This window comes from Rhagoletis pomonella, unplaced genomic scaffold, assembly GCF_013731165.1.
Source record: "Rhagoletis pomonella isolate Grant_MI unplaced genomic scaffold, Rhpom_1.0 Rhpom_scaffold_00001, whole genome shotgun sequence".
NCBI classification, from domain to species: domain Eukaryota; kingdom Metazoa; phylum Arthropoda; class Insecta; order Diptera; family Tephritidae; genus Rhagoletis; species Rhagoletis pomonella.
The window spans coordinates 31,522,774-31,537,933 of record NW_023458555.1 but is presented as its reverse complement, the minus strand read 5'-3'; the positions used below and the strand labels follow the sequence as shown (position 1 = coordinate 31,537,933).

Here is a 15,160-nt window from a genome sequence, read left to right as displayed (position 1 = left end):
CTAATGCATGAAAATCCTAACCTCAAAAAAATCACCCGTTATAAGTGTTTGTCATCATCGGAGCAAATTTTATTTTCTTTGCTGATAAGGAAGCAATTGTGTAATCTCTACATCGTAAAAATATAGGCATATACATACATATCTGTTCGCAAGTAGATCAAGTTCAAATCATCCATAGATACTAAGTTACTTAAGATAAACAGGCACACATTTTACATTCATACAAATGACATTTAATACAGTTTCGATACATTGTAGAAAAAAGAAGGTACCCAGCAAACATTTGGAGTCATAAATGAGTCTTTAGGGAGACCTATTTCGGAGCATTTATGCTCATAATGAGCTCATTTAAGAGTCCGAAATGAGGGTGTTTCCCTTCCTCCGAAAGTCGACTTTTATCAGCTTAAATAAATGAGGCTCAATATGAGTCATATTGGACTTATATTGGCCTCATATAGTGCGATTCATTTCAGACTCTTTTTGGGGCTCTTGAAGGACTTTTGCTGGCATCATAAATTACTAAATTTGCTCTCTTATATTAGGTTGGTTGCTCTTTGTTAAATTTTTAAATTTTTTCTATCGAGCTGTTTTCGAGATATCGATTTTTGAAAAAAGTTCATTCTTTAAAAAATGGACCGATTGAGAAAAATTTTTTTTTTTTTAATTTTTCATTCATTCTCAAAACAATTTGGAATTTAAAACCGAAGTAATTTTCAAAACCGTATCTCTATGAAATTTTAAAATTTTTAATCGGCATGTTGATTTCTAAAAACTATTTATTTTTGCATTTCTTAAAAAAAAAAATTTATCCACCGGCCCATTTTTCTCAAATTTTTCGGCAAAACCGATAACTGGAAAGTTTCTGGAAAACGCAAATTAAAACAATCTGGAAGGGTTTTCGTAATTGCTAGTACTATACCATTATGAAAAAAAATGGAAAAGCCGAATTGTGCGCAAATTGCGCTGGAATGCTACATATACATATATGTATGTAAAAAAATTATAGTTTAAAAAACTAAAACCTCCCTATTACAATTGCCATCCGTACTGTCATCAGTTATGTAACTTGAGAATAGAAATCGTTGCATCTTTTAGGCGCATCAATATTACATAGTTACATCCCGAGCTAATAAGAGAAAGGTAATATTCCATGTCAACAGAATTATGACGGCGTTGGAAAATTGCGCGACAACGGAATAAAAAAATTAGAAGCTAAATTTTGAGAAATTTTTTTTTCTCAGAAAATTTGTTTACCAAATTTTTTTCATATGTACTTTAATTTAAAAAATTATTTTTCATAAAAAAAATTACGAAAACCATTTTAGCTTCGCAATTTAATCAATATTCACACATGTGCCCTTAAGGCGTTTTACAAAAAAAAAAAATATTCTATATAAATACATACGTACTTAATATAGTCCGCAAAATTCGGACTTATAATTGTGATCACTTTTCCTCCAAAACAAAAAACTAATAACTAAAATTGTGATTAGAGGGAAAATTTTTCTCTGGCTGTTGTTTAGTGGCAAAGTACGAATCACCGCTTTCTTTTTTTTCCAACATTCAATTGATTTTAAAATCAAAAAATAATAATTTTATTTCTCGCACATACCCTCTGCCCAACGAGGGACTCGATCCCTTCAACGCTTCATAGTAGACGCCTGCCTGTGAATTTGAGGCAGATATGCCACGCATATACTGGTGTTTCCATTGATATGTTAAAGGATTCGGATCCTCCTTTTCCAAGGCCACTTCTTCGGCCTCAGTTAGCATTTGCACTTCACACTGCTGATTTTGCATTTTGTGATTATATTCCCAATAAGAAGATCCTTGCCATTAAAGAGTAAATACAAAATGTGACGAACGGCAAGACGGCATTAAACAATTTTATTTAAAATCAAATGTTCAAATGTATGACTTTCACAAAATTTGCACTTTTCACCAAATAGTATTTTCTAGTCACAGGCTTTCCACTTAGTAAACGGCGCATGCGTACCACCACCCAAAGCCGCGTGCACTCGACTGACTTTCAATCCGCAAGGTGCTCGAAATGAAGCATAAAGTCAAAGAAAAATGGAAATGTATTATATAGTCGATTTAGTACGCGAACAAGCGTAGTTGCTAAAAGGCTATTTAGCAGCGTATTTGTGTTTATCTTTTAACTTATTTGTGAAATTGATTACTTTGGTGCTAAAATTTTACAGAAAAGTTATTTTCAATAGCCATTTAATGCTGTTAAGAATATAAAAAGTGAATCAATAAACAATATTATATAGTTAAATATTCAACACGGTTTTAAAGGAAAACAATATAAGCGAGCAGCTATTGCACAGACAAAGGTTGTTTTGCAAACATGGGCCGCTAATATTGACCAAAGCGTTTAGCTATTTGCTATCATTTTGGCGCTCAAGTGGATCGTGTTTGATGAGCTCTTTATATATGGTTATGAGCGTGTAAAAATACGCATCTGGTGGTTAGAAATTAGATCAAGTAAATTATTATTAAAAGTACATAACGTAGCTGTTTTCAGTCGGATTTTTCGGATGTTGAATTACTTGGAAATTTGGAAGAGTTTAGGCTCCATATTGTCAACATGAAATAACTGGATTGGAAAACTAATTCGTACTAAACGAGGCTGGACTAACCAAGGTGCTAGGTGCAAATTTTGACGTTTATTTGGCCAGCATTCATCGCTCGAAATTTTCTTCCCTTACTTAATAAATGGGACAGAGTGTTTTGTATGCTGAATGTTTGCAGGATGTACGACGATACTTCGCTGAACAGGGAGTTGAACTCGGCATCCATGGGACTCGTTGCACTTGGTTGGAATAGTAGGCGAAAATTCCCAAAAGAATGCGGCAATATGCGATGCGTTTTGTTTTCGGTGCAAACTAAAAACAATTGTGGTGTGGAAAGATGAGAAAAATTTCTCATAAAGAAGCCTAAAAGACCCCAGACTTGGTTTATTTATTTTTTTTTAAAGTACACCCATCTCAGGAGGCTGAGTACAGACCCATCGCTTGATATGCGACTTCACTGATATTAAACAAAATGCACGAGGTCGTACGGGTCCTCGTAGCTGCGTTTGTACACAGGAATTTTTCTCGCTGATAAAGTTTATGGCCCTAAAGTTTACAGACACTCCTGTTTGAAATACAACAGCATATCTTCATAGGGAATAAAAACGTGTGGCTTTTGCTTAAAGAATATCCATGAATCAAAATTAAGCTCTGATTAAGATAAACTCATAAAGAGATCCGGATAGTGGAAGTCATTGGCGCCTGTCTGATTACCAGTGCCACGATTAAAAAAAAAATCCCAAATCTGTGAGAGATTTTAAAGCAAAGCACTCCGGAAAGAGTGAAGTTTTTCCTCTATTTTAAGGCGTTTCACTAAAATTGCTTCAGGCCTACCGACCCTTTGACGGGAAGGACAAGTTTTAGTCAAATCAAAAAATTTAGCCTAAGATTAGGCGAATCAAAATTGTGGAAGCAGACCGAACACGGGCACGCAGAGATCTTGAGTAGTTAAGGTGCGCCCGAATCCAAAATAGTGAAGTCAATAAATGGTCGGCATTTCTGCGCAATGCTAGCATCACTCGGCCGCTTCCTGCTGGGTTTCTGGGTGTATGGAAGGGAAGGAAATATTCAGTTAGATGGTAAGACCCGGCCTGGAAATGCCAACTAGCAAGGCGTACAATTTTCTACAACCACCAATTAGTGACCTACAGAGGAAATTTACGAGTCGCAACAACTGATATATGGAATCAACGAGATGATTGTGAAATGTCTAGACCGTTATTGACCAGGCTTAACAAGAAAAGAACTGAGCATATTTTAAGATCAAAGGGTTTCTTGACGCAGTAGGAGTTCTTGCCGCAGGATACTTTTATATTGCCTCACTCTGCTCCAACGATGGTGTATACCAACGAGTTCCCTTTGCAGGAGCTTACGGAATGAAGAAGAGGATGAATCGATTTACTACTTTCTATGTTGATGCGCAGCTGTCCAGACAAAACGACTCAAGCACCTAGGATCACGCTTTTTTACCAACTTGACAGAGATAACGGAAGTGAAAGCATCGGATTTCTACAATTTCATCCGGGATAGATTTGAATAACCCCCGGCTATAAATCAAACTTGCCTCTGAATAAAAGGAAGATGCAGTCATACACGGCTTCGCAAAATAACCTAACCTACCTACCACTTTTGGTCAAAACTAGCCGCCGCATAACGGTCTCGTATTCGCATAAATCCCAAATTTCGAAATTTATGAAAATTTACAGCTTGCTTAGATTCTAGATTTTCTGAAAGAAAAACAGCCGCGTTTTTTTAGGCTCGACCAAAGTCTCCTAGGCGATTACAGTACCATACAAGAAAAAGAAGAAGACCGTAAAGAATTATTGGTTTTCAAAGGTGTACCTTTCGGGACCGAAGAAGAGCCGGTGGCAGCAAAACAGGCTCTTTCTATCTTTGTCTCGCTACCATCTTCCACCTTTTTCGCTGCTTTCCTAGCGTAACCGGAATTTCAAGATTTTCAATGACGTTGACACCTTTCTTCTTCCCAGCTTGTACCTTATTTTCTTCTATTCAAAATAAAAATTCCGAACATCAACTTGGCAATAAGCAGATTTTTATGAAATTTTGGAAAATTTTGCGCTTAAAATTTTGGCTGCGGAAGTATACGAAAATATTAACATATAATTATGTAATTGAACTCACCTGGTACTCGCTTGACGACAGAAAGTCTTTCCACCATTTGTTGTTGGATAACCATAGAAACTAGCCGGTCGATTTGGTACGATTGTTATTGGATACGACTGTGGATTACTAATAACACTATCAAGCGAATCAGGCTCTGCTTCAATGGTGACTTGACGTTGTGGTCGTGGCGGTGGTGGTGATGATGTACTCAAGGGTGTGGTGGCTGAATAGCTGTCAAAACTAGGCGAAGAAGATTTCTCAACCAAAGTGGGTTGCATCGTATTCAATATGGTGAAGCGCATTTTGAAGCGAATTCGTTAACGGGAAATATATAATTATATCCAAATACTAGAGCTGTAATAAAAGGAAAAAAACAAAAAGTAACTTAACATAAAAATAACATAAACTGGCTTTAAAATAATAAATAGCTAGCAGGCATGCGAAATACTTAAATTCAAAAAATTACTCTCTTAATAAGTCCATCATTATTTTGAATTTACAATGAAGCCATGAAATAGTTTTTTATACGTATTTACTTTTATTTAATTATTTTTTTTGATTTGTTTTACATTCATAGATGACTTTCATTGGTGGTGGACACTTCATTGCATATGTATGTTAAATTGCACTCAAGTACACAAATATTTACTCAATTCACAGTTGTAATACAGAAAACCACAACAACTGCAGACAAACAAAAATGTATGAGCTCAATGAAATTACATTTCTCCCCCCCCTCTGTCTATGAGTTTTTGTCGAACAAGTGTGAAAGACGTCAAAAGTGAAAAAAAAACGAAAATTGCATAAATACCTCATTTGGCTACGTGTTTATCATTACGAACATTGTTGTTGTACCATAGTAAGCTATTTTACTTTTTTAATTGCTTATAATGTAAATAAATACCATTGTGGATGGGTAAAAAAGTTAAATATTTGCTGATGGCATTTTACACAAATTTGTTATTTCAAGTATTTGGATGTGCAATGAAATACTCATACATACTCTCATACACACACACATACGTAAGTATAATATGTATGGATGTGTTTCTAAAAATATGTACACAAATGCAGCACATATTAGATGGGCTTGGCCGGGGTTCTCCTCAAATTTTCGGTGTGCCTCGCGATGATGTCACGGGACCTATGCTTAATCTTTAATCTTTATAGTAATCTTGGTATTAACCTTAATCGTAATCTAAGTCCTGGTTTTAATCTTAATGTAAGTCTTAATTTTAATATTAATATTAATCTTACTCTTAACCTTAATCTTAATCGTAACCTTAATCTTGAGTTTAATCATATTAATCTGTATCTTAATCCTAAACTTAATCCTATTAAAGGGCAGTCCTATCCTTTCGGATGTACCCCAACGGGGTAGTGCCCTGTACACACTGCAATAAATTTGTAGACATGTTTTAGCTCATTCCTAAGAGCTTTGGTTTTAAGTGTGTCATAGGACACCCAGAACTGCCGGCTAATCCGGTAAGATCATATGGAGTTCCAACTCTGCTTGGCCTTCGAGTGATAACTTTCGGTAATTTTTGTCTTTATCTTCCTGAGCTAGGCGCCCATGTCCCCTGCCTGGGACACATTGCCTCGTTTTCGTAAATGTCCTTATGTCCCGGGACTCACATTAGGGTAATTTCGTATTAATCAGAAATATAGGCTCTCTCCTACATTCATCCCCTTGTTGAGATCTCACAGAGGTATAAGAGAGAGTCTGGATGGCCGCATGGCAATCAGAGAGGATGTTCACCTGCGTTCTCGCGGGTACATTCTCTTTTATGTACCTCACTGTCTCCTTAATAGAAAACGTTTCGACCTGGAAAACATTCCGACCTGATCCCGAAAAGGTCCTGAAATAAACCTGAACAAGTTCCGAAACGGTCCCGAAACGATCCCAAAATGGTCCCCAACTAGTTACTAAATGTTCCTGCAATAGTTCTGAACCGGGCCCGAAACGGTCAAAACGGTCGTGAACTTGTACCTAAATGATCTTGAAGAATTCGTAAAACGGTACCGCAAATGAAACCGAGCTAGATCCAAAATATTCTTGAACTAATCCAGAAATGAGCCTGCAATAGTCCTGAATTAGTCTCGAAATGGTCCTCAAATAGTCGTGAATCAGTCCCGCAATGGTCCGACTAAGTACCTAAGTGGCCCTAAAATAGTCTTGAACAGGTATCGAAACGGTCCCGACACGATCCCGAATCAGTCGCTAAATATCTCTAAGCTAATTTCGTAATATTCCTGAGCAATTATGGATTTCCTGCTGGGTTGCACATGAAGCCCTTAAAAACTTTGTGCAAATTTTACCCATACCGCAAGCTAAGATGTTTACACAACAAAAATAAATCAATTTAGTCATCCATAAGGCTATTAAGTTAAATATAACTAGAGAAAATTCCAAATTCTTAACACATAGTTGGTTCGAGCAAGAAAACTATGATTTTTGGATTTTTAATATTTAACAAAAAATGTCAATTTTAACTAATATTTTAGAAGATTTTTTTTAGGCATCCAGTATCGCGGAATTATCCCGAAGTATCCCGAAGTATTACGTAAAAGTTTTGTCAAAAACTCCGGCCTTATAAAACTTTATTTATACTCAAGTCTACACATTCATTTATAAGCAATTACACGTTTACTATTAAATAGCTTAAATATTTATTTAATTCGAGGCATCTCAATCGGGTACCGTACACAATTTAATTTCATGTCATTAATCCTTGCTGACGCATGCAAAAAAGTAATTTCTTTGCATTTTCGCATTCACAATTGTTACCATTGCATTTTTCAGAGATTTAGTAAATCAAGTCTTAGTCTAAGTTACAACTGCGTGCGCGATAAATAATTGAATTGGACAAAAATATGCGGAACTTCGGAAATCTTACAGCGCTGCTCAACATAATTGGATGGTCAGCAATTAGTCAAGAATTCATCGAAACACTAACAAATATTACGTTGGCCACTTCGTTGGAGAGACGCGTGAATACAATACTCTACACAAGCTATGCTGAAAGTAATCAAAGCGTGCAACCAACTGACACGCCAGAGTCCTCACAAATACTATACACGCTCTCCAACGCACTGAGCCAGCCATTGTTGCATCTGGACACAACGCCGCCCATTCACCGCTATACCAAACGATTCAACGCCGAACTGCTCTCCATCGCCAAACTGAAGCAGCGCTTTAAGTTGGACATACATCTATTGAAAAGACTCTGGCGACGCCTTTGGCGTAATAGACAATCTCGTCTCATTCTGCTATTCGAGGATTGTGCCAGCGACGCTTATGTCGAATTAATGCTTCAAATATGTGAAAAGAATCGCGCTACGAATGTAATTGCTCTACAGCCGCATAGAACGGTGATGGAACGCACCTACTGGACTTTGCGAATATTTCCCAAACCCAAAGCGGTTAAACGCTCGCTACCAGCGCTCTACAAGAGCATTTTTCCCAAACATTTGCAGAATATGCATGGACATCCATTGCGTTTGGTCTTGACTTCCTTTCATCCACAAATCTACACCTACACACCGGCAAATGGAAATGCAACACTCAGCGGCTTTTTAGGTCGAGCCATTGCCGAGTATGCAACACATCACAATGCCACAGTGGAGTACACAGAATCTTTACTGAATATACATAAGATGTTCACCAGGTCTGAGCTGATTGAACTCTTCGAAAATAATTCCTATGACATTGGCTCATTGGTGCCAATAGATAGCAATGAACGTGACTTGAGTTACTCCGTCGTGTTCCAACGCAGCGATTGGTGTCTGATGGTGCCCATCGAACAGCCACTGCCCAAGTCCACATTTTACTATAAAATCCTAGATAAAACAATCAAAATATTATTTTGTGTTTGCTTTTTATTCATCTCTGTTGTGTGGTCACTTTTATCGCATTGGGAAAATAAGAAACCACTGTCATTGATCACTTACATGCCCAACTTTTCGGTGCTTCAAGGTCTGATGGGCATGTCATTTTGGACAAATCGGCGCGTTTCAGCTGTTCAGAAAATTATCAGCGTTACCATTTCGTGGGCGGGTGTCATTGTCAGCACGACATACACAACATATCTACAAAGTTTCACCATAAATGCGCCCATCGGCCAGAGAATCAACACCATTGAAGAGCTACTGAGACGTGGCATCAAATTGGCTATTACGCGTGAAGATTTGTCGTTCGCTGCGAATAATTCAGATATTCAAAAATATATGCAAAATTTCACCGTTTACACGAACTTTACCGAATATGTATTTCTACGCGACTCATTGGACACACGCTATGCTTTTCCGGTGACCGACATTTGGGCCATTTACGATGAGCAACAGAAATATTTCTCACGACCGCTTTTTCGTTTTTCCAATATGTGCTTTGGTGAAAATTATCCAATGGTTTTACCGTTGCAGGAGAGTTCAGTGCATCGACAACGTTTAAATGAATTTCTAGAGCAGCTACATGAAGCTGGGCTGGTGGAACACTGGCGGCGACACAGCTTTGTGGAATTAGTGGAGATGCATTGGTTTCGCCTGGAAGATCGAAATAAAAAGCCGGGTTTCGAGCCGGTGAAACTGCAGGATCTACATGGAATATTGACAGGACTAGGTGTGTTAATAGGTCTAGCCTGTGTTTGCCTTGTATTGGAGATTCTATGGAACAAATATCGAAAAGCGTTTAAAGCCTTATTGCAAAAAATGCGTAAGATAACAAAATTTGGAAAATAAATTGCTTTTTCCTGCATGCAGTATAAAATTTGCGCATGCTTATTGTCATGTGAGTTTCATAAAAAAAAAAAACTGGATTAAGCGCCGTTTAACCGCAATGATAACATAAGTGCCCTGAATAAAATTTGAAGAAGGAACAACATTTTGAATTTCCGTAAAACTAGCTGCCGATGTGATTTTAAATTTTATTTAGATATTCTGATGATGGTCGAAAACCATAATTACACTGCACACATATAGTATTAACCCTTTCAGTACAAGCGTCCAATATATTGGAGAAACTTTTTTTGTGCTTAAAGCTCTTTTCCAGCAAATAAGAGCTTTTGTTGTTCTTCTATACCACTTTTTTTTTTAAATTATATATTCATGCGATTGCCAGTGTTTTTTCACGAAAGTGAAAAGTATAACAAAAGTCCATAGAAGTGTAACGTATTAAAAACTTCACTTATTTTCGTTGGAATTGAGATTCGCAAACATTTTTAATTATTATCCGTGGTTTTGAAACATTTTTCGAAAAAAAAAAATAAAAATAATTGATATCACTTTCTACTTTACAATCCTAGTGTACGATTGTGCAATATAATGGGTGATGAATAACGGTAAAACTAACAGTCCGATACATAAATTTTCAAATTTTTAGCATCAACGGTTGATTTTTTACTGAATGGGTTAAGAATCTGTCGAATACTCGAAACGGCGGGTATCACTTTTGGCTATTAAGCCTAGAAGAGCAACTAAGATGTTAACCTTATGTGTATTAAAATAGTACTAGAGGAATAAGTAAAAAATAAAGGAAATAAATAAAAGAAAAATTTAACATAAAGCCATAATACATATCTGAGAATTATCGAAATCGGTTGACGTGGTCCAAAGTTATGCGGTAACATACATAAAAAAAAATAATAAATATTCGGACGAACTGATAATCTCCTCCTTTTTTATATTTTTTTTTTTTAACGATGAAGACTTAAATTAAAAGAAAGTTAAATAAAAAAATTAATTACAGCAAAGAAAATGATAAAATAAATTTGTAAAAACTAAGTTAATAAAAACAACAGTTTTTCTTTTTGAAACAAAATGATCTAAAAATAAAAAAGAATGCAAAATTAACAGAAAAACTTAATTACACATAACTAAAACACATTTTTTCTTTTTAAAATAAAGAAATCTATAAATTAAATTAAAATAAAATATAATTAAACCAATAAAATAAAGTAAGTATCGAAAAATTAAATGAAATTGAAAAAATGTATTTCTTTCAAAAATAAAAGATCTAAAAAGTAAACGTAAACTAAATTAAAAAACACGTATAAAAATAAATTAAATAAATTTCTAAAATTTAAACGAAATTGAATAAATATATAGAATAAATATATATCTTTAAAAATCTAAAAATTAAAAGAAAATTAAAATAAAGAAAGAAAAAATCAAATTATAAAATAAAACCCCAAGTACGAGGATTCGAACCTGTGATCTCTAGAATCGCACACCAGCGCTTTACTCACTCGGTCATTGAAACTGTTGGAGCAAAATGATATACGAAAAGAGCTTTTCACCTTGAAAACTGCGAAGTGAGCTTTTTTTGGTAAGACTTTCGTGCCAGAATAATCAACTCTTCCAAAGTATCTTTCCGACTGTCTTTCAATTGTCTTATAAAAGACTTGCAACTATCTTAGCTTGAGTTTGTAATTCTTCATGAATGACTATAAATAGTAGTCGTTTATGATTAACGGTGGTTTATTTACAAAAGTAGAAAACTAATTAAGTTTTTAAAAGCTCTGTGGTACCACATCTACATACTTACCGTGGAAACACAATGTCGGCGAACGGCGAACTCACCACAGCGAAATTCACGCTGTCAGCAATATAGTGATCGATTCGTTAAATCTGGCTTAACATAAAATAATTCCTCCTCGTTTTTTCTTTACATTTGCTATCATTTCATCATTTCCAAATATGGTTTCGTTTTTCGAAATATGATCACCTAAATTAGTATTGCAAAGAAATGCTATCTGCTGTTTTCGCTACCGCTCTAATGGTGTTAAAGTACACGAAATAGCAGGGCGAACTGTGAACGACGGCTTCGCTTAATTCGGCGAACTTCGCTGTTCGCCGGGTATTGTGTTTCAAGCATTATTATGTAGCAAGTAGCAAATCCTATAGCATTTTCGTTTAATAGGAAACATTAGGGGAATTCACCAAATTGGACAAGTGACCTGACATTCGGGTAAAAGAGCAGATTAGCTGTTGTCAACAACCCCAAACTATCTAAGCACATATACACGCTTCTATTCGTATTTGCTCACTAACTTTGTTGTTGTTCCACCATATATAAACAAACAAAGATTATGACTTGCTGACACGCGAGCAGGCGACATACAGTATCGGTCATATCTATAGCACGCCATTTCAAAGTGATATTGTGTGTCACTTATGTTTATCTACAAAAAAGTGCAAAAAATTTTCACATAAATTTCAAACTTTTTTCTCGGAAGTGTTAGAATTTTTTTGAGTACACAGTTTTTTATCCCCTTCAATTTTAGTCTAATAATGTGCAAATTTAAAGCGGCTACGACTTACCGTTTATTTTTTAGAATTTTTTTTTGTCGCATTGGCTTCCATATAATGAATAAACTCAATTTATTTGTATATGGAAGAAATCCGCAACACCTTATTAGACCATTATCAGACTAAAATTGAAGGGGCTAAAAAACTGTGTACTCAAAAAAATTGTAACACTTCCGAGAAAAAAGTTTGAAATTTAGGTGAAAATTTGTTACACTTTTTTGTAGTTTTCTACAAATTGTTACACTTGGGTTTATATGGGGTTTGTCTGAGAATGAACTGTATTTTAATTGAAAATTCTTAAAAACAAATAAATAAACATAAGTGGCACATAATATCACTTGGAAATGGCGTGCTATAGATATGACCGATACTGTACATACCTACAAATCCAAGTCCAGCAAACTGCCCCCGACTGACCTTGTGATTTGTTGATGGTCATGGTGAGAGCCAGACGTTTCATTGAAAAAAGTCGCCTTCATGAAGTTCACCGTACACTGTTTCATAGCCATCAAAGTGGATACGTGACACCAGGTATATTAAGGAATCGTTATCAGAGACCCAGAAATCATGAATATCAACTGGACTGACAGAAGGTAAGATTCTATTTGTAATCATAAAAATCTGCCCATGAGAACATGAGAATAAATGTTATTGTTTGGAGGGGAGTAGGGGCCTTAGAATATACCCGCAGTAAGGCAATCCTATCGTAAAATGTGACTAAAATCTACTAGTTCGAGTAACCCGAATGGCATTAATGCATTTCGGTAACAAGGGTGATTACAGGAAGAATACCCTCAGAAACACTGACCACCCTGGCAGTTGGATCAAATTGTCAAACCATTTTATAGATAAACTTAAGGACTCTACCCACGCGAAGAAGTTATCTGCCAACGACGACTCAATGATAGCGTATGTTCGGCTTCATTTTGCTAGAAGAGGAGGAGGAGGAGAGGAGAAACCGGCAGCGGAAAGCAGACAAGAGAAATGGAAAGTTGTTACGACTCACATACAGTGTTGCCGCGTACAAAGTAAATGAAACGGTTACCTACCAAAATTTGCCGCAGTTTGACGCAGTTTCTTTAAACGACTCGAACTGCATTAAAATGGTTATATCGAAAAAATGCTTGCTTATTCCATTTGGTAAGTAACCGTTTCATATATTTAATTACTTTATATCGATATATTCATGGGTATGTACATTTATGTATTATACTATATATTAGAATACTTTTAGCTACATTTTTTAAATACTTACATGTGTAGCAAATGCCTTAAGCCCAAAGTCAAGTGGAGAACAAATCACACTCAATATTAGCACAAATACTTCAATTACGCATTTACCTTAATGCCACACCAATGAAATGACATTGAAAAAGATACACTTCAGTTAAATTAACGGCGTCCATTTGAATTTTATTAATTACACTATGTGACAAACGAATTTACATACTCTTTTGAGGTTTTCACAAAGTATAGAAAATGTAAAGTTAAGAAAAGCTGCACACTCACAATTTTCAAATGCCCTTTAGGAACTGTATTTTTGACCAAAAAAACGGTTATTCATATTTTGAAGCATTTACTAGTTTGCCATAACACAATATATGTATCATGAAAGCTGGAATTTTTTATTAACTTCAGATTTTAAACGCCTTTTTTAACAAATTTTTGATATTCATAAAAGTTTAACTGATTTATTTTACTTTTTTATTTGTAACCACTTACGAAGAATGCATGCAATATATCAAGCCATAATCGCCAAAAAATTGAAACGACAGTATTTTAAAAATTTTCTTTACGATGTAGAAATACATTCAGTTGCTCTAGGTGCACCTTTATTATTAGCTCTGATCCAATACTTTTCGTGTAAAATCCTTTAAAAATGTCAAACAGCAAGATTACTCTCTGGAGTGAAACTAAAAAGTGAGTAACAACCGAATAGTACGAGAACACAGAAAAGTATTTTTCCTGTAAAAACGTCAAACAGTTTTCTTTCAAATTAAAAAAAGAAAGAAACCGAACAAACGGGAAGCAATAAATTAATAGTTGATTGCTAGCCGGGAGCATTAAATCACATACGAAACGGTAATATTTACGATAATACTTTAATATTTTTCACTACCAACTAAAAAAACGTACAACTTTTTGTTTTGCTTTTGTGTAACAGCTCATCGTTTCACACTTTTCATGATTTTACCAGAATAAAAGTTTGGGTTAAATCTTGCAACTTCATGCCGCCCATCCGCACAAGGGGCGCAGTCGTACGGAACTTTTTTTCTTCAAGTTTTGCGCCGAGTCACGAAAGGCAGAAGTTTGTTAACAGTCGAAATTTAAAACGATTCAGGTCAGAATAAAATCCATCAGTTGATTATTATGTCTTTATGTTAGTCAATCATTTATTGAGAGAGGATAGTATCGCTTTCTTAGTGCTGAAAAGATAATCTAATATATCAAATGTGCTGCAATGAGAGTTAAAATCCTGGCATAAGCAACGGAGTGGCTCGTGTAATTCAAAATTAGTTTTACAAACTTTCAGATATATGGGGCAAAAGTGTCCTGATACACGAGGGGGAATATTAGGGCTAACTTCAGCCAGAAGAAGCGGACTAGAAATTAAGCTTGTCAGTAATAGAACTATGGAAATTGTACCAAGCATTTCCCTGCGACTGTGTATAAGCTGCAAGATTATATTGATAATCCCGGAAATTTCTTAAAACCAAAAGTAGTAATTGTTTTTTTAATTGATACCATCATGTCTTAATCGTATTCCAGAATCGGCCTAACTATTGTTGTAAACAGGATTGTAGTGATGTAAGGGTCACTAAATTTTTATTTGACCATCGTTTCACAAATACAAGTACACCTTTAGCCTTGTTGACTGTAAGGCTAAAATTAAGTTTAGCTTCCATTGTGACACCAAGTCCCACACAATTGTGTACCTGTTCCAGATTATGGGTATCTATTGTATAAGCAACTGGCTGAACAGCTCTTCGCGAGAAGCTTATTACTTCAAATTTTTAAGATTTAGGGGCATAAAATTTACCGTACACTACACCTTTTCCAACAGTATTTCAGAAAAACACAAATGTATTTCAGAAAAGGCCAAACGTATTTCAGAAAACCTCAAATGTATTTCAGAAAAGCGCAAATGTATT

General features: G+C 35.5%; 2 protein-coding genes across 5 annotated transcripts in view; one reads left to right on the top strand and one right to left on the bottom strand.

The window, feature by feature from the left end:
- Positions 1-15,160, bottom strand: part of LOC118742763 (G protein-activated inward rectifier potassium channel 3-like) — a 210,450-nt gene that overhangs the window by 190,317 nt on the left and 4,973 nt on the right. For 2 of the 4 annotated variants that reach the window (XM_036475094.1, XM_036475120.1), the window contains exons 2-3: positions 13,264-13,433; positions 4,722-5,057 (exon numbers count right to left, since the gene is read on the bottom strand). In XM_036475094.1, coding sequence (XP_036330987.1) covers positions 4,722-5,005 — 284 coding nt within the window. In that variant the 5' untranslated portion in view covers positions 5,006-5,057; positions 13,264-13,433. Of the gene's footprint in view, positions 1-4,721; positions 5,058-13,263; positions 13,460-15,160 lie in introns of all 4 variants that reach the window. The other 2 variants (XM_036475103.1, XM_036475111.1) reach the window with 2 other exon arrangements.
- LOC118744120 lies at positions 7,578-9,440 on the top strand. The gene has a single exon (XM_036476892.1). The coding sequence runs from the start codon at positions 7,578-7,580 to the stop codon at positions 9,438-9,440; it is 1,863 nt and encodes a 620-aa protein (XP_036332785.1).

Excerpts from the sequence above, each read along its gene's own strand:
- LOC118744120 (XM_036476892.1), top strand. The coding sequence starts at position 7,578 with ATGCGGAACTTCGGAAATCTTACAGCGCTGCTCAACATAATTGGATGG.